The 26,836-nt window shown below is 38.8% G+C and overlaps 1 protein-coding gene across 2 annotated transcripts in view; it reads right to left on the reverse strand.

Annotated features, from left to right (window-relative positions):
* PRKD1 (protein kinase D1) overlaps nt 1-17,203 on the reverse strand; it is a 141,630-nt gene extending 124,427 nt beyond the window's left edge. For both annotated transcript variants that reach the window (XM_075711836.1, XM_075711837.1), the window contains exon 1: nt 17,012-17,203. In XM_075711836.1, the coding sequence (XP_075567951.1) occupies nt 17,012-17,203 (192 nt within the window). The remainder of the gene's footprint in view (nt 1-17,011) is intronic.
* Between the last annotated feature and the right edge of the window lie 9,633 nt (nt 17,204-26,836).

The raw sequence follows: 26,836 nt of genomic DNA on the forward strand, positions 1-26,836 counted from the left end.
GAATAAATTGCAAACCAAATCTAACTTCTTGATAGGATGCGAGCTGTGGAGTCAAAGGGGAAGCAGCAGCAGCCAGCTTTGACATGTCTTCGAATATTGTTTGATGTGACATTCTTAGAAGTAAATTTGACATTACTTATCTGAAATGTTCTTAAAATGGAGACAAAACTGATTGGGTAACTAGACTCAAATGGAGTATTTGGCACTGTCAGAAAGCAAGGACATGCTGAAGAAGGCCGGAAAGGGCAGGTTCCAAAGTGGAACCTGGTCTTGGTCCAGTTCTTCACAATGATTTCATTGACTATCTGGATGATGAGTTGGACAAAATTCTTACCAAATTTTCATACTATATGAAACTGAGATGGACAGCAGGTGCATTAAGAGACAGGATTAGAATTCAAAAACATCTCAGAAAAATAGAGAAGTGACTTGACAAAAAGAGGATGAAGTTTTACAGGGCTGTGTTCCTGGAGACACAGTGTGAGAAAGTAAGCATGGAGAACAACTTGTTGACTAGCACTTCTTCAGAAAAGGATTCAGGGGTACATGCTGAATATGAATGAACACATAAATTTTGAAAATATCAAGAATAATGGTGGAAAAAATGATACTACTTCTCTAAAAACCACTTCTTGACATCTCACTCCACCTCTAAAAGAATCATTAAAGAAATAGATGCAGGCTCATGTCTGGAGGGCAACTATTATGTTAGCTTATTCACATAGGCTTGTTTAACAAAGATCTTAATCCTGTACTCAACAGCAGACTGGCAAAACCAAATTACACAGATGAAAATTTTACATGGAAACAGGTACCTTTAGCATCTATTAACTTCCTCTTTGCAGCTAAGAGCATTATAATAAGTCAGTTGATTCCATCTCAGTTTTGGCCTTTGTTTTATTTGCCTGCCAAGTATGCAGTTATTTGACAGTTTGTGGATTGGGACTTGGGGGGCCAGGGAGGGTATCACCAACTCTGTAAAAATGTTAGGTTTATTCAATATATAGCCAATTATACCTAGTTAGATTTTGCATGATCAAAACTATTCCATCATATAAAAAAAAGTTTAATATCATACAGGACTGTAAATCTCTCCCTGTCTCTCACCCTAGAAGAACAGTTCCATCTGACAGTTGCTACAGTGCAAATCAGTATATACTAGGTAGTCAAAAGTATATTCATGTTTTTTAAAACAGTATTTTTGTGAGCTCAAGTATAGTACATCACTAACCAAACCCTCTTCTTATCAGACATATGTCCTTGTGAATGTCCAAGTATTAGGAACAAATTATTCCTAGAGGTCAAGTGTTAGGTTGGTGGTTGTCTTTTTTTTTTTTTTTTTTAAACACACAGGCCCCCATGAAAATTTTGTTTTCATGTATTTTATCAGTTGTTCAAGCCCTCATTTTACAAGATATTTTTTCTTGGTGTGTAGCTTATCATCTGTTACCTCATGAAAGAGCATATACAATCCATTTGACAAATATCTTCAACTAGCAATCGCAAAAATCTTCTATCAAAAGATAGTATATCAGCTAAAAAAATTCATGTCCAACCTCAATGACTCTGTGCGATTCTGTGATATCTGCTTAACATAAAGTACACAAGAAAATAAAGTATTTTTCTTAAAACTTAAAAAAATAGTATCTTTAGCATCAACACAAATGAAAGCATACTATTAAAAACACATAAGCTAACCAACTAGGTGGAACTGCTACCTGCAGCTAGGTTTAGTTGCAGCTCTCTCATTAGGCTAAAACCAGCTTCTATTTGTGGTGTAAACAAACTTTGTTAAAATATAAAAATAAAATGTATGTTCTTACTTGAAATTCTATTTTTACAAATGCCCATGAGCAAAAAAAAAACACCCCACCACAAAGACAGAAATATGATCATGGTTATTTTTCTTTATCAAACAGTTTCTAGAAAGGATTTTTAAATTATTTCTTTGACCATAAAAAAAATGATTTGGCTGGATCTTCTATATTATTATGGGTGTTACAGTGAAAATTTTAAAAAGTGAAATGTGCACTGCAAAAGACAGCAAAGCAACTTCATTTTTCATGCTCTCCAAGTGAGATAACCCAAATTCATTGTCTCAGCGGTATCAGTCACTTTTTCACTGAGCTGCATTACTCTACGTCACAGATACCATTCTTAATATATATTGTTGGGCAGGTGTGCTCCAAGGTGCACAAGGGACCTCTTAGAGCACAGCCCATATCCCCAGGCCTCCAAGAATGCAGCCACAGCACTCACCCACATCTGAAGCTGGGAATGATTCACAGTCTAGCATACAAGAAACCCATGTTAATGTAGCTTTTATGATGCACAAATAACATCAGCGGCAAGTTATGCACTTTCAAAATATTCCAAAATGTTTTCCACACGCATTATAACTATATTCTGTCCCTTGTACTATGGAAAATAGTATTTTACTTAAAAAAAAAAAAAGAGAGAAAGATTAAATGGCGTATTAAAGCATACAAGGGAAACTGCAACTACTTGCAACTTGATGGCAATTCAAATAAAATAGATAAACCAGATTATAACATGAATCTGCAAGCTGTAGCCCCCCATATTACCACCCAAGAAATTGCAAAGGAGGAGTAAATTTAGAGTATTTTATTGCCCCAAACTACAGACTGCTATGCAGAAAATGTAAATTTTACTTAATAATGGAAAGAGCTTTTTTTCAATTTTTATCCCTTGGAACTGCAGAATCATTCAGGTTGGAAGAGACCTTGGGAGGTCATCTAGTCCAATCTGCTGCTTAAAGCAGGGTCAACACTGAATTCAGATGAATTAGAAAGCTCTGAATTTAAACTAAAGGTTCACAGCTCCAAAGAGCTGAGTCAACTACAACATTAGGAGTTTACAGCAGCATCTTTCAGATGACTGACGACTGTATGCCCCCCTTCTGATAATAATGGGCTGCTAAAAATAATTTTCCAGTGACATTTCAGCTACTATATGTACTTCCTCACTTACACAGCAGCTGAAGTCACAAGAAACATGAACCTGCAACAAAAAGGTTTTGGCCACTTTTTCTTGTTTCACTGGCAATGCGATAGTGTTGCAAATAATTTCTACTCTTCTTTTGCCATCCTGCTTACTTAGGGGAAGACATAGCAAACTCCTTGTTTCAATGAACAAAACAACCTCTGTGACATAAAGTCTTCAATAAAATATTCCCTGTCATACACCTCAAAACAGAATGTTTCACGAAACAAAGATCAAAAAAGAAAAGAGGTCACCTACCCTTATTATGCTGATGTTTCTGTATTTTTCAATACAAAAACTTCAGTGACGTTTTACTCTGATAATATGAGAGTTATTTCTGGCTCTTTTAAAATCAGAAAACTAGAGAAATTTCCAGGGCACCAACAGCTGAAGAAGACTGAAAAAAAACCTCTCCTTAAAATTAGGAATTAATTTGATGGGTTTTTAAACAAACTAAAAATAATGAAGGAAAAAGAAAATCTTATTTTTCTACATAAAAAGTAAAGTTTGATTATGTATGTTTTAAAAAAATCCAAACAAAAAAAAGTTACATGAAAGCACCTTGATTTTTCCTGCAAACTGACATACTTTCATGCTGAGAAACACCTTCACAATTTGTATATCCATATTCTGATATAACCACAAGAAGAAAGAAAAAAGGTTTCAAAAACATCCAGTTAGTGTCATTTCAAAGGCTCTATACATAACAAAGTTTATCAGTACAAGAAATTATTCCTCTTTTCTTCTCTTGAAAGGGGTGTGATATACTTTGTTGACATTTGCTTTCCATTGACATGTTACTTACATTTTTCTATCTTACAAGAAAATGCGTAAGAAAAGTAGTCCCTTCCACAGTACCTCTCTCTCTGTGGAAATTACTGAAGAATAATCCTCAGAAACTAGAAAACAAAAAAATTTAACAATATGCTGGAACGAAGGGCAACTTTTTTGTACCAGAAGAAGCAGCTGTAGGATTAGCACACAAAATATGTGTATTCAAACCAAGAATTCATTCACAGAACTATAACACGACTTTCATGGTCAGAAAGATACCTAGAAGCATATTTTACACTCCATAAAAATTTCTCATACAATTTAAAACCAATCCTCAATATACATTGTAGTTAATACTACTATAATTCATTGTAAGTATTTTTAATTATTGTTTTCAAGTAGCAAGTATCTATGTACTAACAATCATCATATCCTAACATTTTAGAAACATTCTAAGGCTACATTACATAAATATTCATCAATATTTCTGGTTGTATACACACATCATTGTATTGTCAATTCTAAGATTTAGCAAAAAATCACTTATTTACAAATTTCTACATACGTAATTCTTAGATATTTTACACAGAGTAAACAATTATGTTAAGATTACTCATAGTCAAAATCCTGCTTTATTCCTATTTAGCCCTCCTCGGTAACAATGCGCCATTCAGAAAGGGAAACTAATATGTTAGGGAAGGAAGTGACTTGTTTAATGGCATTCACGGCCAGCAGGAGTCAGAGAAATGATCAAATACACGCTTACGAGATTCAGTATTTTCTGCATCCCTTAATACCAAAGTTTGTAAAGCCAACACAGCAATGCGTTTCAATATACCTGAAGATGAAAACTTCACAAAGTTAATACTAGTGCTTACATTTAGAATTCTAATACAAAGGATTATTTCCTCAATACAGACAAAATGTGTGTAGAGAAAGCAGAAGTTCTCTCATAACGCTACACTCACATACATAAGCAATTCTTTATATGTCTAGAGAAAGAATAAAACACAGATTATTCTAATTTAAAGCTTCATGTATTTTCAAATTATTGCAGAGCTGGTTGATCATCTAATTCATGAGGATCTGAATGCAAACTTTGGAGTCAAATAATAGCATCTGTCTTAGATTAAAAGAAATGGAATAGTTATAAATTTTTATAAATGTATTTGTAATTATGAGGTTCAGCCTCAATTTTTTTTTTTAAACTCTTGTCCTATTGTTTCTCTGTACTTACATAAGCATGGTATCAACATGGCAAGTGACATTCAACATTCATTTTTGATTGAAACACATTGGGAAAAGAAGGAGGTAACAATCAAGCCACACTAGTTAAAGATTTTTACAGACTCCCATTCAAAAGATGGAAATTAAGCTTTGACTTGCCCTTTGTGAAGCCTCTTTCTTGTTATATAAAGATTTTTGTTGTTTTCAGAACCTCCCTCTTGTATTGCTAAACAGAGGGGGAAAATGGTGACAATATTACTCAAAAATTGATTTCTTAACAGGAAAAATATGCTTCCTAAATTAAAGGTAAACAATGCAGCTTCGCTCACCAGCAATGGATGAGACACACCCAGTATTTTAGTGAGACCCATGATGGAGTTTTTTCCTTCAGTTCTTTTCCTGAGGAATCTCCAAACACATTCTAGCAAGTTTTTACATATTGATTATTTACCTCTCAAATAAGGAAGCAGACATTTGCCAACCTTTTAAACTGACCATATGAAGTTTTTTGTTCTTAGGCTATCTTTGAACAAACAGGTCTGGTTTTCAGTAACTTTGAAAGTTTAGAAATTCTTGTTTCGCACTTTAGTCTTCAAAGGGGATTTCATCCTTATTACCTTATCTAGGTTATACCCAAAAAAAGTTAAACTTGCCAAACTGCCAGTAAAACTGCCATGAATTTCTTTTTCTTTTTGTGACAACATAAAGCACTTACTTCTGGGTAAACCAAGGTATTTAACAAAATTACGTGATCGCAGTATGAAACAATATGCAAGCTATACAGTACTTTGAATGCTACCAAAATGTTGTTAACATTCTTAAATTTAAGCATACAGTTGCACATACAATTATGCACAATCTGTGCAGGCACAGCATGTTAAGATATGTTGAACAATCAGCAGCCAAATTTTAGCTTAGACGGTGTGCCCTTAGTTCACTCAATGGTTATCTATCAGTCCAGAATATTAACTTTAGATGCCTAACTGACATAGTGTGACCATTTGATAAGAGCCTGTTAAGAAACATAGGAAAAATGAGCAAAGGGGGAGAGAGAGGGAAAACAAGAAGGAATACAACAAACACTAACTTTAGCTTTTTTGCTTTAACCTTGGCCTTCCCTCTAAGACCTAACAGCAAGCCAGGGTCCAAATAATGCATCATTTTTCCTGTAGAACATCTCTAACATGCACATGTCCTCACCGTGAAGACAGATAAATTGAGCATGTCCTCATCAGTCCACTTCTCAAGCAGTATATTGTCTTCCTTCCTTGAAAAGTTACACATTGTTCCACTTAAAACAATCTTTGCAGCAGATGGGTGTATTATTTCATTTTACCATTCCTTCCTTTCATCTCTGCACAGACTGACCCTTTGCCATTCCACAAGGACAGATAACTCAGCAGGCCCCTCCCCTACAAAATAATTTTTTATTTCTAATCCACAAGATATGAGGTCTTTATTTCATATTGAAAGAGCTGGTGGTTTTTACTAACCATTTTTGCTAACCACAGGTTTCCATGAGGAACTTCTGTGCTTTTGCCCGCAACCTAAGATGGATTTCTCATAGGGTTTTCTTCAAAGATACTGCTGATAAACTGCTGGTTTTAATGCTGAGATACGATTCCGCACGGTTTAAGATACAGTGTAATAACCAGCTGCCCAGCACACCTTGACTGCAAAGCACTGAAGGCAGGGACTTCGTTCCTGTACACAACATACCGTATAAGGGTCTAGCATAACATAGGCTGCTTACTATCTATTAGGCATTAATGCAACAAATGTACACACATAAGCATAAGGATTTAAAAGCACTCTTAGAAATAGTTTTTCTAGCTGTTTTCTACCTCCTCTTTTGTAGCTATATTTAACTATCAGATACAACTTCTCTTTTTGCTCTACGGTCCCCTCTTCAAAGACACTAGGTGATCTCATACAAAGCATCATGGTGACTACTTCAATGTGCCACCTTAATAGCTACATTCTCAAAGATACAGTTAATGCCTTTTACAAACATACTACTATCAAGGTTTATAATTTTAATTTTTTTTCCAATGAGAGACAAACAAGAGGCTATAGATATAACACAGAGCATGAAGAGAAAAATACAGATTGATTAAATCCATATATAGGTTGTGTCAACTCCTGAACTCATTTTAGCTGTGTCTTACAGGGGAATGTCGCTACTTTATCTTGATTGGTAGTTTAATTATTGGTCATGCCGAACTGTATACTTTGACAGTCACAGAAACATTGGAACCTCTGGAAGTTACCCAGTCTGACTTTTCACTTACAATGTGTCAATCTCCAACACAAGGTTTTGTTTACCCAAGCCCAAAAACAAAGGAAGAAGTTTCCACCACCTTTCTGGGTACCTGTTCCAGTACTGCACTATTCTCCTAGCAAAGAAGTTTTTGCTAATGTCAAATCTGAATCTCTTTCAAACCATAATTTGCCGTTATTGCTCTTTGTTTCACCCACTGTCACCAGCTAGAAGAGTTTTTAGGTTATAGGTTATAACCTTTGTAACTCCCCTTAAAGAACATGTTTAGTTCACATCAAGAACTAATTCAGCACCAGAATACAGCTCAGAACCGCCTTGGTTCTGTGACAGTTGCCAAATAAAAGAAATCAAATGGAAGGGAGAAAGAGGAGGTTTACATTGGATGATCATTTAACCTAGATTAAGAACTGAAAGTCAAAACACTGACACTTGTTTGTAGGTTTGAAGATGTGTCATTCTCCGGGTCAAGTTCAGATGGCATGAAAACAAAAACATGACCACAAACACAGACTGAAGATAGACTAGAGATATGTTTCTAGATGTAGAGCACAGATATTTATTTTCCAAATTGTCTCATTTTACCATATTTTCTGCCTAACAATCTGTTAGCTGGTTACCTGAACTCTTTCTGTCACAATGACTTACCAAGCTTCTTGTGACAAGCAGGCCAGCAGACTTACTGTTATATGAGAAGGATAACATATAGACAGCAAAGTTTCATTTTCCCTGGGAAATGAGGATAAAAACACAGAGTCTAGAATCAAGAGATCCTCTCCCTTAATCTAATCCCCTCCACCCCCACACAAACACACACACAGACTCTTCCCAGATTGTTTCAATTTTCACTCCACTTTTTTTTTTTTTCCCCCTAAATTTTTTGCATAGGATAGCCAACTCTTTGGGAAGAAACACAGTGAAAACTATGTGGGTTTGGAACTGGACAGACTCCTACTCATATTCTACATATTTTGCTGTATACCTGCTTTTTAGAGGTAAGTATAATAAAGGTACCAGAACAAATGCATGCATTCACACATATTGCAAGTATCTGAAAGGCTGCATTTTATTATTTTAGTGTACAATTTTCCCACTTTCCTAGATGTAGTTGATTTTGGGTGGCAATATGAAATCCTCAGACAGATAAGACCAGCACTTACAACAGTAGCACACCTAGAGTCACATCATGTAAACAGACAGCAAACCTGTAATGCAACCCTTTAAAACTGATGCAGAGGGGGACCGAACTTCAGAGCAAAATGTGAAAGTTATTACAGCTAGACTGAAAACAGTGTTGATAGATCATACTGTCCTCCTTATTATAGTGGGGTTTCCTTCACCCCACCCCATGGATCAAAATCACAATTTAAAAAGTTTAAATCACATAAACAACCCTTTGTGGCCCAAGGATCTATGGGGCTTTCAGGACTGTTTCAGTCTGAATACAGACCCTAGCCTAGCATCCATACATTACACGAAGACATAAGTTACATAATTTATGGTGCTGCAAAGAGGGAGCCCATGGTATACTTTACCATTATGGTCCACATACATTAGTAATTTCTATTTTTATGTAAAAGGATTTCTCAGGTGGTAGGAAAAAGATAAGGCAATATGAAAGCTGCTTTTTTTAAGGACAAGCATCTTTTAGGCAAATTGCCTCCTAGCCAGAATGTTGCTCCCAGTCCCAGCTGTGCCTTGCCTGCGCTTTTGCAACTGACAAGATGCTAACAAAAACTATTTCTAACACTTGGAAAAAAAAAAAAGTATTTAAAAGTATTTCTCAAGGTTGACTTTTTTTTATAACTTGAAGAGAGAAGAAACAGAACATGCTTTCAGACTGCACAGGACATGTTCAGATATGGTTCTGTTAAAGTGTACGAGATAGAGGTTTAGAGCTGGCAACTGTGGTCATGGTTTGCAGCTTCTCCTTGCATACCTTGTGCTTAAAATTACATTGGAAAGACCTTTTTATGCCAACCACTAGTAAAAGCCTCTAAATGCCTCTTTCCTTCTCTTAGGAAACAGCCAACATCCAGACTAGATGAAGTACATTCATGTTTCTTTCTTTCAAAAAGAAGAATAAAATTTTATATTTGATAAATTTTAATCAAAATAACCAACTATGTTCTAGCTTTAATGTCATAACACTGTTTCTGAGCTGATTCTGACTGCAGAAGAGGTACACACGGCAAACTATAGCTTAAGACAGACAATCAAAATACCATTATACATTTTGCATGGTGGGATAAGTGAAAGCTTACCTCTTGACCAAGTTTTCCTCAGCTGAAGAAAACGGAATTACAACGAACAAGCAAAGGAGCCCACAAATACATAGAGGAAAAGAAAGCAAAAGACAGCGATATACACTGAAATTTATGTCTAACTTTATGTCTATGCATATACCACTGTAATATGTCCGCACTATTACCTCTATATTATAGTGTGGTACCCTACACTACCTTTCTAACCTTGGCACGTTGTTCCAGCAGATAAAGCTAGAAGAGGATTTAGAAAGCCAAGATCTGCTTCATGAAGTAGCTGACTTGAAGTGCATACTTCAGTTCAGAGTTCAGAGAGAGGTATGTACAAGTTATTTTAATCTTACTCACAGTTTTTGAGTGACATCAAGTCTGTCATCATCTTCGACCGTTACATGAATAGAAATATTTTAAAATGAAAGAAGTCCCCAAAAGCAAGAGATCATTTAGCAGTACTACAAGTCTTGTATGAGGAAGAAGAAAGTTGAAAGCCTGTGAAAGAAATCTGGTTTGATCTGCAAAATCCCAGACATTCACAGGGACACCACAAGCCAGAAGAATGTGAACAAAGGTGATGTCTGGGCAGAGCACTGAAGTTCATGCTGGGCATCCAAGCTTACCCCAGCGAGGGCCCCACCAGCCAAGCATAGAAAGGCATTGCATCAAAAGTCTCCTCTCACAAAGTGATAAAGCACAATGAACATAACATGTATGGAAAAGATCACTGTCAAAGATGGGGTAAAAGATGTCTCAACAAAATGGGGACTTTTTTTTTATTCTCATATAACCCACATTCTTTTGGAGTTAGAGACATAACAACAAAATTCAGGCAGCCTTTCTAGCAGAACCTCTACCCTCTGTAAGAGACGCTGAAGTCTGACACTGAAAAATGAAACAAGTATTTTACTGGAACACACCCTAAAGCAGATTTCAAATCTATCCCAAAACTGACAACTTGACATTATGCAAGAAGCATATAGTAGCTCCAGAAGACAATTTGAAGAAGTCCTCCTCCAAGCAGCAAGAGCCAAATACAAGTCAATTGCTAGCACTGACTAAGATGCATATACAGCAACACAGTTGTATGGGGAGGTTTAATCAAATCAAGAAGTTAGTGATGGCCTATAGCATTGTACAAAAGTAATTAAAAAAAAAAAATACAAACACTACATGTGCTTATCACAGATTACTGGAGATAGACAACAGTCTCACTGTACTTAATTTGCCTTTATCATTTGTAACTTTTAATTTCACACTTCGCAAGAGCTTTTAATCAAAATAGTTTCATATACAAAGTACAGTAAAAGTAAGAAACCAAAGTAACAATACACAGACTTCAAGAAGTGTGCTTGTTTCCTTGCAGGTAACCACAGTACAACACACACAGTAACCATACAGCTAGATTTCTCCAAACACGTTAAAAAAACCCAAAAAATCTAGATAAGAGGAGCAAATGGTTTTGGATGTTTGTGAGGTATTTCCAGAAATCACATGAAAATACCTGTGGACAAAGTCTGCACAAATCCATACAGGTATTTCACACATACCCGGTGTTTCACACATAATCCACAGCACAGATTACCTGCGTACAAGCAGTAAACCCACCACACCTTCAGGACACTCGGGGCTTACTGTGCATTCTCAGGTCATCTGCATGGTTTATGCCCAGGAAGTCTTGTTTTCGACAGACAGTCAGACCTCAGATATTTCAAATGCATTATCATACGATGTCCACATATAGACTTCTGTCTGGGAAATGCTGCAACTTCATTAATAAATTTCATCCTTTCTCTGGCAATAGAGCTTCATCTCATTGGCAATGAGAGAAGCATCTCGTATGCTTATTCATCATCTACTTTTTTTTAAATCATTATGGAAATATATATATTCCCTGGGGTCCTATTGATGAATACCATCAATAGGACTAACACAAGCTCAACACAAGACTCCTTTTATAATTCCTTTAAAAATTAAAATGCCAATTGCTTGGGTTACAAGCCTGTCCTCTATCTAAAGCTCCATCTTGTTTCTTATTCTGTGAGAATTCATTCGATAGCCTTTAATCTTTGGCAAGGAATTTCTCACATGTTCTAGATAAGTTTGTGGAATTAGACCAATCTTCCTTACTTGGATCACTGACAGGATAGATAACAAATTTAGCATTTCTTAAAAACCCCACAGTTTATTTAAACAAACTCAGACTGACTCCCTTTCCTCAAAGTTATGCTTTTCCTAGTGTTTTCTCACACATGCTCCAAAAATAATTTTAACTAATCTACAAACTACCGTTACATACACTGCTTACAGTCTCCAGGGTGGAGAATAATATATGTAAAGTCAATAAAAGATTAAACGGTAAACATTGAAAGTCTCACTTGAGTTTATAAGAGTTAGATTACTAGAAAAGTACTTTCACTTTGGAATATGTTTATATGCATAATGACAAGGCACCTCACATTCCTCAAATAAAATTTAACAACTTGGTGTTTTCACAGCACAGGCAGAGGGAAGCATTCCATGCAGAGAAAGACTCACTTTAGGGAAGAAAGTTTAACATTTTGTTACTAGTGTACACCAGTTAAAGACTCCCTGAGAATGTAACTTTTAACAGATAAACAAACAGCACATCTGTACTAACTGTTCCAGAACATACAAAGACTGTAATGACAGCCAAAAGTGTAGTGAATATATGAAATGCCCACATCTGTGTGTTTGATTGAAGGTACATGAGCTTTGGTCAGCATGGTAAAAACCTGTCACAGTTTCTCTGTTTATCCTGAGGCTAAAAATCTTTCTTTCTAGTATACTGTTTACCCCGAGTCCCTATCCTACTCCAAAGGAAATTATTTCATTACCACCAGGTTCTTTGTTTATTTTAGGAAAAGTTTGGTTTGTAGGTTTGGGGTTTTTTGTTTGTTTGTTTGGGGGGGAAGGAGGAAGAAATACATTATCCATATAAATAAACCCCATATGTTTTCCATGGCTGTTTGAAACCATTGCAGAAAAGGTTAAGCATATTTTCATGCCAACCTTTAGAAAAGCTCCTTTCTTCGCTCAGACCACAGCTTTAGAGACCCCAGCTTGAGAAAACAAAACTAAGCTTATTTTTGTTTTCCTATTTTATTTATTTAAAAATAAGTTAGATTTCCCATACCAAGGTCAACCAGAAGCACAAGTGGATGCATACCTGTTCCTGAACATGTTTGGTTCAATTCTCCTGGATGGATTAGGTACAAGAATATTTTAAAAAAGGCTCTTGGTTTGATTTGTAACAATTTTCCTAATTTATCGCTGAATACCTTACCTAAAGATGAATGTGGGCACAGTATTCCAGGTGCAGTATGCCACTTGAACCGCCTTTTTGTTACTTTTCTTTTTGTCCTTTCCCCTTCCTGCAATGGCCTACTTTCTGTTTATTACCTTTTTTTCCTAGTGTGAAATTTCAGAATTATCCAAACTAGTAAACCATTTACACTATTTTTATAAATCAGTCTGAACTACACACGGCCTATGCAGATCAAATTTTGTTTCTTGTATTTCTTGTCTGTGTCTCCTAGTCCTTGCAACTTCTGTGCCTTCAAATGCTGAAGGCCTAGCCAACATCTGATCTTAATGGCTGACCTAAGGACTATTTTATAAAATTCTCAAGTCTAACAACATGGCATCATATATTTACTTGAGAACTCAAAGTTTTCAAAACTTGGCAATGCCACTACAATAGCCCAACACATCATATGTGAGGTAGAACGATGACAAAGAATTTCAACAAACAAGAAATATAAATAATAACCAGTTTCCCCTTTGGATTAAAATTGTATGAATTTGTATAAAAATTTGTATAAAGATTCCTTTCTTTGTCTTTTCCTAGTAAAAAGAAAAAGTCTTTGGTAATGTGGTCATTCCAGACAATTAAAAATATGCCACATTCCTACTTAGTGTGCTTCACATTACACTTTTGCCCTAGAGAAGTGGTTGTATTGTGTGCAGCTAACCCCAAAAGGTCAATAATTCAAACTATTTATCTTCAGAAAACAAAGACTGTATTTTACAATATCCTCCCACTGTTCTTGTGGGGGAGTCAGCCTAGAAGTCAAACACTGACACACATTTTGCAGTTGATCCTCATTTCTTGTCAACCACATCATCATTCAAATGCTAAAATTCCATTTCAATTGAAGAAAAAAATAACCTCACATGAACAAGTCTCAAGGTTTTCATGTCACTGGTTTGAAGAAAGACAAGCCAAACACACAAGCTCGAAGAAATCAAATTTCATTGTCTTTAGAGCAGTTCTTAACAGATTTAAATGTGTTTGAATTTATGCCTGAAACTGGAACATACCAACTATCTCAGGATGAAATTCCTGAAAGAATGCCTCTCAGGGACAATGCAGAAAAATACACACTTTGCTCATTCCATTTTTCACATCATATACATGAGATTATTAATGTAATTATACTCTCTACCAAAATTAGAGAACCTAACCTTTGCACTTCAGATGCTAGTGTAAATATATGCAAATACATGTTTATATCTAAATATAAACTCCTAATTTATATGGAGCAATAACAGTTTTATATATGTGCATGCACGTGTATATTATATTTATATATAAAACCACCATATAAAGATATAGACATATGGTGGTTTTATACAAACATACACACATGCATACTCGAATACATACACACACACACATCCCCTCTACATTAACATCCTACTCAGGCCTATATATCCTCCACTCTGCACACTTTGAGAAACTTAGTTCAATTTAACATAAATTAGCACTAAATTACATTGGTATATAAATCTGTGCAGAATAAGGGTCATAAATATCTTGACTTGGGTATACCCACATTACCATGGAAGAGGCTCTCTGTAAACAGATCATCTGACACTGATACTGAAGAGAATTCGGCACAATCCTAAAAATAAAGTTGCGTACAAGAGGACTGCTTAAATATTTAACAGCACACCACAGAGACAGAGTTGATTTTAACAGTCTAACATGACAGCCAAAAAGAAAAACAAAATCACATTTTCTCATCCTTCTATACTGCTTAAACAATCCAGACCAAACAGAGACTTTGGGACAAAATTGTTACCTGGTAGGCCACTACTTTACAGGCCCAAAGAAATTTGAAAATAGTGTGAGAGTTCAATAAAATGTTGTTTACAGTACAGTCTTCTGCTTGATTGCGATAAGCAAATACATCTTTCTCATAAAATAAAGAGTAAGCAATCCTCCAAATCATTTCAGGAAAAGAGAAAATCATGAATCTACAAGACACAAATTTACCTCGTAACAGTTCTAGATACCACATAATTTTTTTGCAAAGAGGATCTCTGCCAGTATGCAGAGTAACTTTGTATATGCAAACCATCTCGTCATTTAGTGAAACGATGTGTTAGTGAAGTCATGTAGAGACTTACTTGCAGGTTTAAGCTTAAAACAGAGATTCTGAGGACTAAATAACATACAAATTAATCTGCAGAGAGGAGGAGGTAAAGGCCACCACCTGAAAAGATTAAAAAAAACCCAAAACCAAAAAAACAAAGCCTATCTTTCTTCCAGTCTTCCCTTTCTTTGAGCCACTTCCTTCTCAACAGCCTTGGAAAAGCAGACATTTGGGCTCTGAGAAACTGTGGCTAGAAGAAAGTTCCTCATTCAAGTGTGCTCTGTGGAGAAGCAGCTAAATGATTCTCCCTTTTATGTAGTCAGGAAACTGCAACAAATTAAAGCATTCAAAATTTTTATGTCACTACTTAGTCAAACAAGTCTGACTCTGAGCACAAGCCAACCCACTTAGTTTTCTTTAGACAACGGTACATTGTTAGGAAATTAGGATTAGACTCAAGTTTATAATAAACCCATGAAATGAATAAACTACTCAAGCACAGAGATATAAACAATGCACGCAAAAATCTTAACATTTCCATTATTGCTAGCACAGTAACTTATGAATGGTGAAATATTAAAAGTATTTAAGTTGTTTCTGACATGTATGTGACCAAGTAAGTTTTGGCCTAGCTTTGAAAGCAAATATGATAATGTTAAACAAAAGGGTACACCTTTCTTCAGAACTAAATTTAATAAAGCAGGTAACCATTTCTTAAACTAAGAAAAATACAAAATTTAGAAATGAAGATGCATATTTCATACTTTTTTGAAAACACTTCATTATTTGCTCTCCAAAAAAAAGAAAATTGCGCTACTTAATGAAGTTCAGGTTGATGGGATGTACAAACAGACGTAAGGCAAAGCTATCAATAAAAAAAAAAAAAAAAATCCCTGCCTGAAATTATTTTACCTCAGTAAAAACAAGGGGGGAAAAAAAGACCAACTTTTTCCATTATAGCCATCCTGAATATTTAGCCTTTTCTTTTTTAGCCTTTCCAATCACTATGATACTTTTATGTGGGTCTTTCACACAAGAAACACTGAGAAAGTAAAACTTAGCATACAGCATGATTGCTACAACACAGAAATGGGAAAAGGCGAAGGACAGCAGAGGTTCAGACGCAAGCGAGGTGGATTTCAGCGTCTTGCGCGAATTTTACCAGGCTCCCGGCGCACCGTGCCTAGCGATGCTACCGTTTCAGAGGAGCAGCGGCGAGTGCCAGCCGGGCAGGCGGTGCCACCTTTGCTCCCCAGGGCCACGGCGGCAGCCGGCCGGCGCTCGCCACCCTGCCGCCCAGTGACCCACCGCCGCCCGCCGCAGCTGCCAGCGAGGGCTGAATCGGTCCCCTCCTGCGCCGGGGCCACCTGCCAGCTGCCGGGGCTGGCACCCCGCGCCCCGCTCCGCCGCCGGCGCGGCGCCCACCCCCGCCGCCTGGCCGCGTCCCCCGGGCGGGCAGGGCAGGGCCGGGCCGGGCCGGGCCGGGGGCGTTGCGGTGACCCCCGGCTCACGGCTCCGTCGGGCTGACCTGCACGGGGAAAGGCGTGCGAAGCCGCTTTGAATCCTGGGCTCTCGGGGCTGGTTTTTCCTTGTTGCTGCTTTTTTTTTTTTTAGTGGAAAGTTTCCTCTCCCAGCAGAGGCCGGGACAAGGCGCAAACTGCCCCAGGACGCCGCGCTGCCATCACAGCTGACAGGTTTCTGCCTCCCCCCCCCCCTTCCGCAGCATTAAAAAGCAGGCAGAGAGATCCGGCTGGGGTTTGTTTTTAATAACAGCTATTAGTACAGCTAATTGCAGCCATTGCCAACAAAATAAAAGGCAAGCTCGCATGCGAGCATCCCGCACGGAGCCGCCTCGGCACCGGGGCCCTGGGGGGGGGGCGGGGGGGGCAGAGGAAGAGCGGGCGGCAGCGGGGAGGGAAGCCGGGCCGGCGGCGGAGGAAAGGCGCAGGAAAGTTGCGATCGGTTTCCTCAGCCCCGGAGCCGAGCCGCCGGGAGAGGAAAGTTCAGAGCCACCAACAGCGCCCGCGGGCAGCGGCTGGAGGGGGCTCGGTTGCGGGGGTTCTTCTCACCTTCTGGTCGACGATGGAGCAAGCCATTTCCCGGACGTGGGCGAGGCTGAACTCCCCCGAGGAGTCCTGCAGCAGCAGCACCGGCTCCCGGCTCAGCCCGATCTGGAGGTGGAAAGCGACGCCGCCGCCGGCAGCAGCAGCCCCCGGCGGCGGCAGCGGGCTGGGCGGCCGGATCAGCGGAGGGGCGCTCATCGAAAACTTCCCGCCGGAGCCGCCGCCGGAGCCCAGGGGTCAGGGACGGAGGGGGAGAGGTGGGCGCCGCGGCAGAAAGTTTGCGGCCGCCCCGGAGGCGCCGGGCGAGTTCCCCCGCAAAGTTTCAGCGAAGTCCCGCCGAGCTCCTCCCGGGTGAAAATGGCGGGGGGGGGGGGGGGGCGGAGGAGCGGGGAGGATGCAGACAGGAAAAGGCGGCGAGAGAGACGCGCAGGGCGAGGGGGGAGCGCGGCCCAGCGCCGCCGAGGTGCTGCCGCCGCTCCGGCTGTTGGCGCTGTGTGGGGGCGGGACGGGCCGCGCCCTCCGCCGGGACGGGCCCGCCGCCCAACTGGGCCGGGCCGCGCCGCGCCGCCACCAAACGGCGGCCGCGTCCCGACAGGCGACACTGGCCCACCTCGGCGCCGCGACCCCCGGGGCGCTCAGCCCACCGGGGCCGGGTGGTCCTCCCCGCGGCGGAGCTTCGCCTCGGCCGTCTCGGGTCTCCCCACCCGGCCCAGTCAGTGGGCTGCCGTGCTGGGGGGGGGAGAGCCTCCCCTTCCCCGATACCCCCGCTGGGCAGTACCTCAAAGCCGCCTTCATCCCGCCTCGCCCCGTCCTCCCGGGCCGCAGGTGGAGGCAGAGCCTGAGGAGAGTCGGGTTTTTCCCTCGCTGGCAGTCAGCACGGTGGCCTCTCCCCGGCAGGGTGGCGGTAGCTGCCGCCGAGGACGGAAAGAAGTGCCAGAGGAGCGGGAGCTCCGGCCTGGCCCCCGGCTCCTCGGCCTGGCCCCAGCCGGTCGCTCCGGTCAGCACCGTGCCGCCTCCTCCCTTTTGGGTTTTGGGGAAGAAACAAGGGACGGCTCGCACCCATCACTTCTCTAAAACAGCTTCCAGTTGCAGGTACAGTCTGTGCTAAGGTGGAGCTCCCTGCCACCTAAAACCAGGAGGAGTTGCTCTACCCAGCTCTCAGGATCGGTGCAAGCCCCCTCGGTTTGCGCGGGCAGCACCGATGGCAGGCAACGTTTAATCTAGAAAGTCCATCCCTAATCTCCGCTTGGAAATGTGCGAAGGCAATGGAAACATGAACCGTAAATATTTTAGGTGCTAACAGAGACACCGTTAAGCTGTATATATGGCACCTGTAAGGATGGCAGTAAAAAATGTATGTTTTCAAGTACAGTAGTCGATCAAATTTAGAACCTGTTTCTTTACAAACTGCTTTTTGGACCAAATGTACAGCTGCAGTGTTGTTTCATTTTGATCAGTTGTCTTATTAGGACCCATTCTACTATTGTCAGCTTGTTCCCCACCTGGGATTTGCACACACACAGCACCTTACTGTCTATATAATTTTTTAATCCGCTTATTCTTTGGTGAATTTTCTTTTGAAATTGTTGTATTTTAATCTGCATCTTCTACAGACTACCAAATCTGCTGAAAATGTCAGCACTCTAGGATGAGGTGGTTACTGGTCTCACTTTGACTTTTTGTTATCACATGAGGAGTAATAATCATCTTCAGCCATATTCTTTGGCTTTGATGTTGAAAATCATACTTAATTTTGCTTTTGTAGCAGTATTTCCTTAGGAATGAATCAATTTCAGTACAGTAGTCTACCCTGGATATGCTGGTTAGCATTGTGATGGCCTGTTTCCTACCAGCTCCCCGTATACTAGACATCTTAGTGCTTGGCTATTTTGGAACATGCACATTTATACTCCTAGGTCAAAGCCTGCTGAGGCATTATAACTACTGCAAGCTTCCAATGATCCCATGGCCCAGCCAGGAATCGGCACAGGAGGACAATGATGTCTATATGTGAATCTGTCACAGGAAGGACATGTGAGGTCCAGGTGCCATCCCTGTATGGCTGTCATAAGTTCAAATGCAAATAACAAGGCCAGAGCCACATCAGGTAGCCAGTGGTAGGTTGGGTTTTGGTTTTTTTTTTTCTGCGTGCTGTAGTTCCTACTTCTCCCCTGTTGAAAGAAGCATATTAGAAGATCCTACAGCCTTGCTTCATTCTTCATGTGATCCTTAAAGGCACTAAAGGGTCATAAGTGTAATCAACTACTCTCAGAGTGCCTCTTCCTTACAGCTTACTGTGGCAAAAGCAGATGTGGCTCTGATGGCAATAGGGGTGGTGAGTTGTCCCCCTCTCTCCTGCCCTTGCCATATTTAATTATAGGGTCACACAGTTGAGCATCTCACAACATGAGTCACATGATGGCATTTGCTTTCAAGGGAAAGAGCGGAAAAATGACAGCTGTATATGACCTTAGCTACTACACACTGTGTTAAACCTCTTCTGCAACTCTTCAAATAACCAAAGAGGAGTAGCAATGCTGAGAATTATATATCATTGGTTTTCTCATCTATGTGAAATCTAGCAATATAGCTCATAGGTTGTGACTCACCCACAGATCCACATCCTCTGTGCCAACATGGGCACAAGTTTTTCTTCAAAAAGAAAGATTACAGTATTCTTTAAATGTTGTAGGTTGCTGAGGTGTTTGATTAGTGTATTGGTCATGATGACTACACCTTTGTAATTGGAATAGATGAGGACAGGACTTCTTCAACACTGTCAGCCAGTCATATACAAATGCTATTTATAACAGGATTCGGTGAAATCACATGATGTGATCCTGAGTACAACGTGGCCTGTTGTACTGACTGAAATGTCATCTATTTCATGATCCTTCCAGATGGGAGAATTATTGTGCTGACACCAGGGAGGGGAAAAGACTGTCCACAGCAGTCTGCTCTCTTCCCTGTGACCTGATACAGTGTGCATGCCTGGTTGAGCCAACCTATGCATGCACAGTTGGAAAAACCTCTGTAAGTTTAGGTTTCACTGCCTGGACAGATTAATTAAGCAGTACCTGAATTGCCACATGAACTTGCAGGGAAAAAAATGAGTTTGCTGCATGTGGCTACACAGTTTATGCATTTAGCTATGTCAAGGAAGCGGGCAGTCAGCAGAGGATTTCACTGTAACATCACATTACGCAAACCTTTTCCAGCTGCCCCCAAGGTATAGTTGCTGTAATGTTGCTTCTAATTACTCTGTATCACTACAGTATGAAGGGTGAATAGTGGTCTGTGTATGTTCTCATGTATTGTACACTTGACCCTGCACTGAAACTGTTACCTTCTTTTCTTTCAGCATACTGCGTTGTATAGACGGAATTCCGTTCTATTCGTTGGGAATAAGAATCATCCCCTTCATGAAGTTTTTATTGCTTTCTGCTTTTCTCCATCTGTGATGTAACTGGTCCTTTTTGAACAGCCAGCAATCCATTTATCTTTCTGCTCTTTAACACAATCAATTATATGGTGCATATGTTTTAAATTAAAAAATGTGAGATCAAACACCTAGGAAAGAATAATGCAGGATATGCCTAAACAATGGAGAATATTCCATAAGGCAGTTTCTTTGACACAGATGGTGTTAGGTTTTAGGTCAAAATCATTGACCTAAAATTTAGTTCTGATACATTTACATAGAGTAGAACACAGGTGATTATGATGAGGTGATTACTAGTGGTTTTGTGAAACAGATAGTGGAATATCATATCCAGTTCTGGGATCAATATTTTGGAAAAATAGGTTGCTTGGCAGTATACTCGGTAGTATAGTGTATCTTGGCAAGGAGAAAATAATAGGACTAAAGCAGAGAAAGAAGTAAGAAGCAGCAATCCCTGGAAGCTGGATAGAAAGTGAGACTGGAAAAAAAACTCAAATTTTAACCATAAGAATAATTAGTCATTAGAACGAATAAGCAAAGAAAGTGACAGATAACCTTTTTAATGTTTTCAAATTCAGACTGAGAGTTTACTGACAGACAAGCTTTTGGACTCAGTACAGTGGTAACTTCTTTGTTTCCCAAGGTCAGAGTGGAAGCTGATGGACTTTGTCCGTTAGTTGTGTTCTTAATGGGATACAAAAAAGGCAGGCAGATTTTGTTGTCTGTGACAGCACACACAAATTCAAGGATGTAAAGATAGTAATCTTTCTTTCTTCCTTGAAAGAAGTGTATCTTTTCTACCTCAGAAGGAAGGCATCATCTGTCCAGGAAGAAAGTAAGTTGGCATAAACCCTTTGTTCCTTAGGTCACTTCCACTTGTTCACCTCTGCTGAACTCCGTAGGTTCTTCTGTGCACTGCAGGAGCCTCTGGAAGAGGGTCTTCTCCAAGCCACTGCTGAAGACAACAACAGCTTTTCATCCTTGAAAATTTACCTCCTCAACCTGCAACAACAGATCAAATGTAAAAGTAGGCAAAGACACTGTTTGTTGCTGAATCAGGCTGATACCCATTTTTGCATTCTACCACTAAAAATTTTGTTTCCCTCATCTCACACGTTCCTGAACCACACACACCTCCAGGCCTACTGCTTTGATCAGGCATCCCAATGCCATTTTTTCAAACAGTCCAGCTTCTTGGCGTGTTGACTTGCATCCAGAGCACGGTCCATTATAAACTCCAGATCTCTTCCTGCTAAGTAATTACTTTGTTCCTATTTCTGTATATCTGAAGTTGATTATTCCTGCACAAGCATCCTTCATTACACATACCTGTATAGAAACGCCTCCTGTTTTCCACGCCGTTAACATGAATTTGCCCAGATCATTTGAATTTGAATCACAAGTACTTCTTGTGATCTGCTTTTTGTATAATCCACAATTTTAAAAGGTATAGTCATTATTCAGGTCATTAGTAAAGGATTGAATAAAATGGGATGAAGTGCAGAATCCCATGGAATTCCATCACACCCATTTTTGGGTGTTATTACCCGACTAGTTTTGTGTCGATTTTATAATATTTTATTCCCAGCCTGATTTGCTCTGTTTGCTCAGAAGAATGGTTTATGAGACTGTGTCAAAAAATTCATCAGTCAAAATACATCACACCTATTGCTTATGCTCTGTAATAGGAGGAATTGGATTAGTTTGGCATGATTTGTCTTTTACAACAAATCAGTGCTGGCCTGATACTGATTTCACTGTTGTGTTCCAGTGTTTACATTTTTTTAATTGTTCTAGACTACTTTCACAAATCAGTCATGCCCTAAATACTTTTTTTCTACTTTGAATCTTCCAGTATCACACCTGTCCACTAATCTTCAAAGGCTAGTATTTATCATTTTGTGATTGCTTCAGTGAGATGTTTAAATAACATGATATGCTAGGTTTATCAGACACTGTTCAAAAAAATGATCTACTCTATAACTTCTAAACACCTACTAGGTTTATTTTTTTCATTGTTACTAACAATGTCACTGCGCTAACCACCTGCTTGAAAAAAAGGCATTATGGATGACAGCATTATCTAACGTATCTTTTCTGTTGGCAGTGGATCAGTATTTCCAGAAGTTACTTTTCATTATATTATGATCTGCAAAATGCAGATAATGTATTGTCTATTCCAACTAACAAACTTGAGCAGAAACATCAGATTTTACAAGGAGTAGCTCTCGCATCTAGATGTGGTTTACATACTCTTTATATAGACTTAGATTTTAACACTGAAGTTTCAGCCAAATCTGTTTATGTTAAGAATATATGAAGTTTTCCTGTTGCTACAGTTGAATACAGACTCTGGTATATGCATTCTTACTAAGCAGCAAAACGTATGTCATTAAACACAGGTCTACAAAAGTGAAACCATTTTTCCTTTCTGCCATTTTCAGATGCTGAAATGATGTTTAAAGCAGACTGCATGCTCCCGTAACTTCTATCCTGAAGCTGACACCATTGGGGAGGAAGTTCTTTGGTTCTTGACCAAGATGAGAGAGAAAAGCAGGCTGGTAGGTACAATGGAATGAAATTTGGGGAAGAAATGTGGAGACTGTGATGGAAAGTAAAAGGACACTAGAGTTGCAAATACAAATGTCATTGAATCTGGGATCAGTATTGTGCTACGGGCTGAACTGGTAAGTTAAATGGAGCTGATATCTGAAATACTGGCAAAATAATTTTAGAGATAAGCTCCTAGGTATTTATTTGGAGAGAAGAAGCAGATGTTAGCTGTAGAACTGGTTAGGAATTTTCTGATGAGCTACTTATTTCCATGGGTAAATTATAACATTTTAAGATCTAAATGGTTGATGTGAATACTGTCAGTAAATTTCCTAAATTGTTTTGTTTGTGGTTGTGGTTTTGGTTTTGGGGTTTTTTTTAATGCTTCCAATTGTTGAAATTGCTTCAGCATTTCTAAAAGGAAAGTTTTGGAGTATTATCTTCCATGACTTTCAGCTAAATGTTTTAGATAATTAGGACAAAAAGTTTGAAAACATTAAACTTAAAAATTCAAAACTCAAGTTTAAAAATCTGAGACAACTCAATGTGGTATTTTTTGTAAATGGATCACAAAAAAATCAGATTTTTTGGTTTTTTAATATCTTGGGAATGGAAGTTAAAGGCTGGCAAAACTGTTTTCTGCCTGTGTAAGCCTATCTCTGGGCAAACTGACCATGGACGTACAAGGCAGATTATCATTAAAATAGGATCTGAAAGATTGCAGGATAAAGCTTTCTTATGTCAAACATCTGCATACTCTGTTTCTTTCCTTTGAGCAAAAAGTGTGCTGGTTTGGGAGGGAAGAGTTTTTTTGATAGCTTTTTCCTCTGTGCTCCAAACTGACCTCACTATACTTGAAAAATTCTGGGATAGGACAGGCACCATTTATCCCAAAGTATGCTTTGAGGATGTTTGTTATGGCTTGATGATAGAATAACAGATCCATTCAGATAAGCACAAGTATCTTGGCATTGCTTGTGTATGTTTGTCCAAATTGTCCTCTCTAGCTCTCTGGTTCTTGGGAGCATGGTACTTCTGGGACAAGGCGGTCATTGCTGCTTAAAACTGCTATCTGAGAGACATGCTTCCTTTCTGAGGATACTGGAAATGAAGTAGTCATTGTACCTTAAAGGAAGACATAGCACAGGTTTTATTCAGAAATTTCTTAATGCTATTTCTTAAATGATTTCTGAATAGTGTATTCTGTGTGAAGGACACTTTTTTATCGCTTACATAGCACATTTCACTAAACAGTCTCTTGAATGTCACTGTCGTACAATTCTACAGAATTCTGGGCTGCAGTGACCTGAAATTTCTAGGTCTGAGAGTCAGACTTTGTAATAGTATGTAACAGCTGTTTCCTCTTCAGAAATGATTGTATGATTTTCACGACTTAGCTGGGGATAATTTTCAACAAGCAGCTAGTATGTTCGCTATATTTTGGTAATTTTCTTGAAACTCGATTGATAATTCAGTTAGTAAAATATGTATGCTACTGAAAATCATATATATATACACACACTGTATTTTAGTTAAATTTGGGTTTTATTATAGCAAAGTTCTTGAAGTACTGTTCACTTATTAATACATACAGGCATAACCAATTTACCAACTTTGTTCTTTTACACATCAGGAACCTGTTATATTGTTACTTAACACTAATATTTTTGTGGCTGCTGTCCAGGCCTCCATGTCATTTCCACTGAAATTCTTTGGCAGTTCAAAAAACAATCCAGGTTCTGGGAATGAGAGTACTGCCCATGCAGAATCAGATGCATATGTTGTAATTTATGCGTGATTTTGACCTGTAGGAATGGGTGTCATACTATTTCTGTGAGCAGATACAGCCTAAAGAAAGAGGTATAAGTTGTTAACTATCCATCAACAGTTGTCTCCAAAGCTTATGGGACACGTCAAAGTAGAGAACATTCACAGTGGCCAAGGGTAAGTAAGGATGGCAGAGTCTTATTTGTGATCTAGGCAATGTCTGATAGTATGGAAAGGATACAGGTTTACAGGCAGTTTTAAAATTGAACTAGAAAAGTATCTAGGAGCTAGATATTTATGAAATGACTACTGACTTTCTGCTCTGGTATTTAAAAAGATGCTAACTGAACTTGTCAGACCAGTTAGTCCCACTATGACTAGTTTTACCATACTTATATGTGGTTTGATATTTCTATCCACAAAATTTGGTGTACAATATAATTTGAATAAATTAAATTATGGTTAACCTAAATTATTTAATGATTGCTGCATGAATACTAAGACCACATACAGGCCCAGGTAATAGTTATGTGGGGTTACTGAGACAATAGATATAAGACAATCGACAAACACCACTCCTCTATTCTTTTGTGTGAGCTTCCTTACTTTTAATGATTTAATGAGTTAAGAGCGACTGCCCATAGGAACAGGGAATCAATAGATTTCTTACCTAAATTGTCATTGATCTTTTAATGTTTATTGGAGTTGGTTACTGCTGCTGCTTTGGTTTCACTGCATGAAACTGAAAAGCCAGAGCTAAGAATAACACTATGGGGGAACCTAGTATTTTACACAGGAGGGGAGGGGATGAAGGAATTGAGTGGTGCAGGGGATCCCAAGGAATCTGCAGGAGAGAGAAAGGTAAAAATGGAAAGAGTGAAGATTCACAGGAAAGGAATTTATTGCAAAGAGTACTACAATTGCGTATCGCAGTTTCTTACTTGAAAATGTTTGGATTTAAAAATTAACCTTAACAATTCAGCAGGCTGGGTTTTAAGATAATTAGTACTATATTTTCCTTTCATTTACAGTCACTGTCTTGCAATCTTAACTTCATCTTATCATAGCTTTTCAGTTTGAAATTCAAATTAGGAAACATTTCATTTCATATTCATATGCAACAAATAAAAGCTGGGTAAACCATGTAACCTCATACTACATATATACAAACACTAAAAGTTGTTCCATACAGGCCTTGTAAAGAACTTAATGAAAGTTCACTCTTAGACTAATTGCATCATATGTTTATTTAGGATAACCTCGTAGAACTAAATACGCCCAGGAAACAAAACCTCTGTTCCTGTGCCTTACTCCAAGATAGGAAAAATAACTGCACATAAAAAAGACTTAATTGCTGAATAGTTCCTTAAGTAATAAAAGAAAATGCCTTTTCATTTAAACCACAATTTAGGCACAGGGAAAAAAAAAGGTGTATCTTTTCCTTGTCATAATAGACAAACTTCTCAACATGAAGCCTTACACAATGCTGCAGCATTGTCATCCTGGGTTATATAAACAAGGAAGTGGTAAGATAGAGTAGGAAGACATTTCAAACAGATTAACTGTGTTTGATTATGCTTAAATTTAATGGATCTTGACACAATGAAGCATGTGAAGAGAGTCTTAAAAATAACTTAATTAGAATAATGTCTTTCAGGGATATAAGAGCATATAACAATGTGAAATTAGATAGAAGTATAGGTAGACAAACAGGAGAATATAAAAATAAACATAAGTAATCTGATCTTGATCATGCTAAATATTATCAAGAATAAAAGATTTTTCAGAAAAAAACTAAAAGTTGAAATCAAACTTATAGAAATAAGGCACATTTTTTCATCTTTGCCTTTGGAGTCTCTCAAAGAAAGTGGAGAAATTCATATGTGGATGTCTTCCCAACACGAGCGGATCATTTTCTAAAAGATATACATTTTGTACTATACATTATTAGGTTCAACAAGAAATTGCCATGCTAAAATTCTGGGTCTATGTTATAAAGACATGATAATATATTTGTCTCTGAAATCTCTCTTCTAGAGGTCTAAGGCAGATTTGTTTCTCATTTCTCA

Source organism: Pelecanus crispus, chromosome 6, assembly GCF_030463565.1.
Source record: "Pelecanus crispus isolate bPelCri1 chromosome 6, bPelCri1.pri, whole genome shotgun sequence".
In the NCBI taxonomy this organism is placed as follows: domain Eukaryota; kingdom Metazoa; phylum Chordata; class Aves; order Pelecaniformes; family Pelecanidae; genus Pelecanus; species Pelecanus crispus.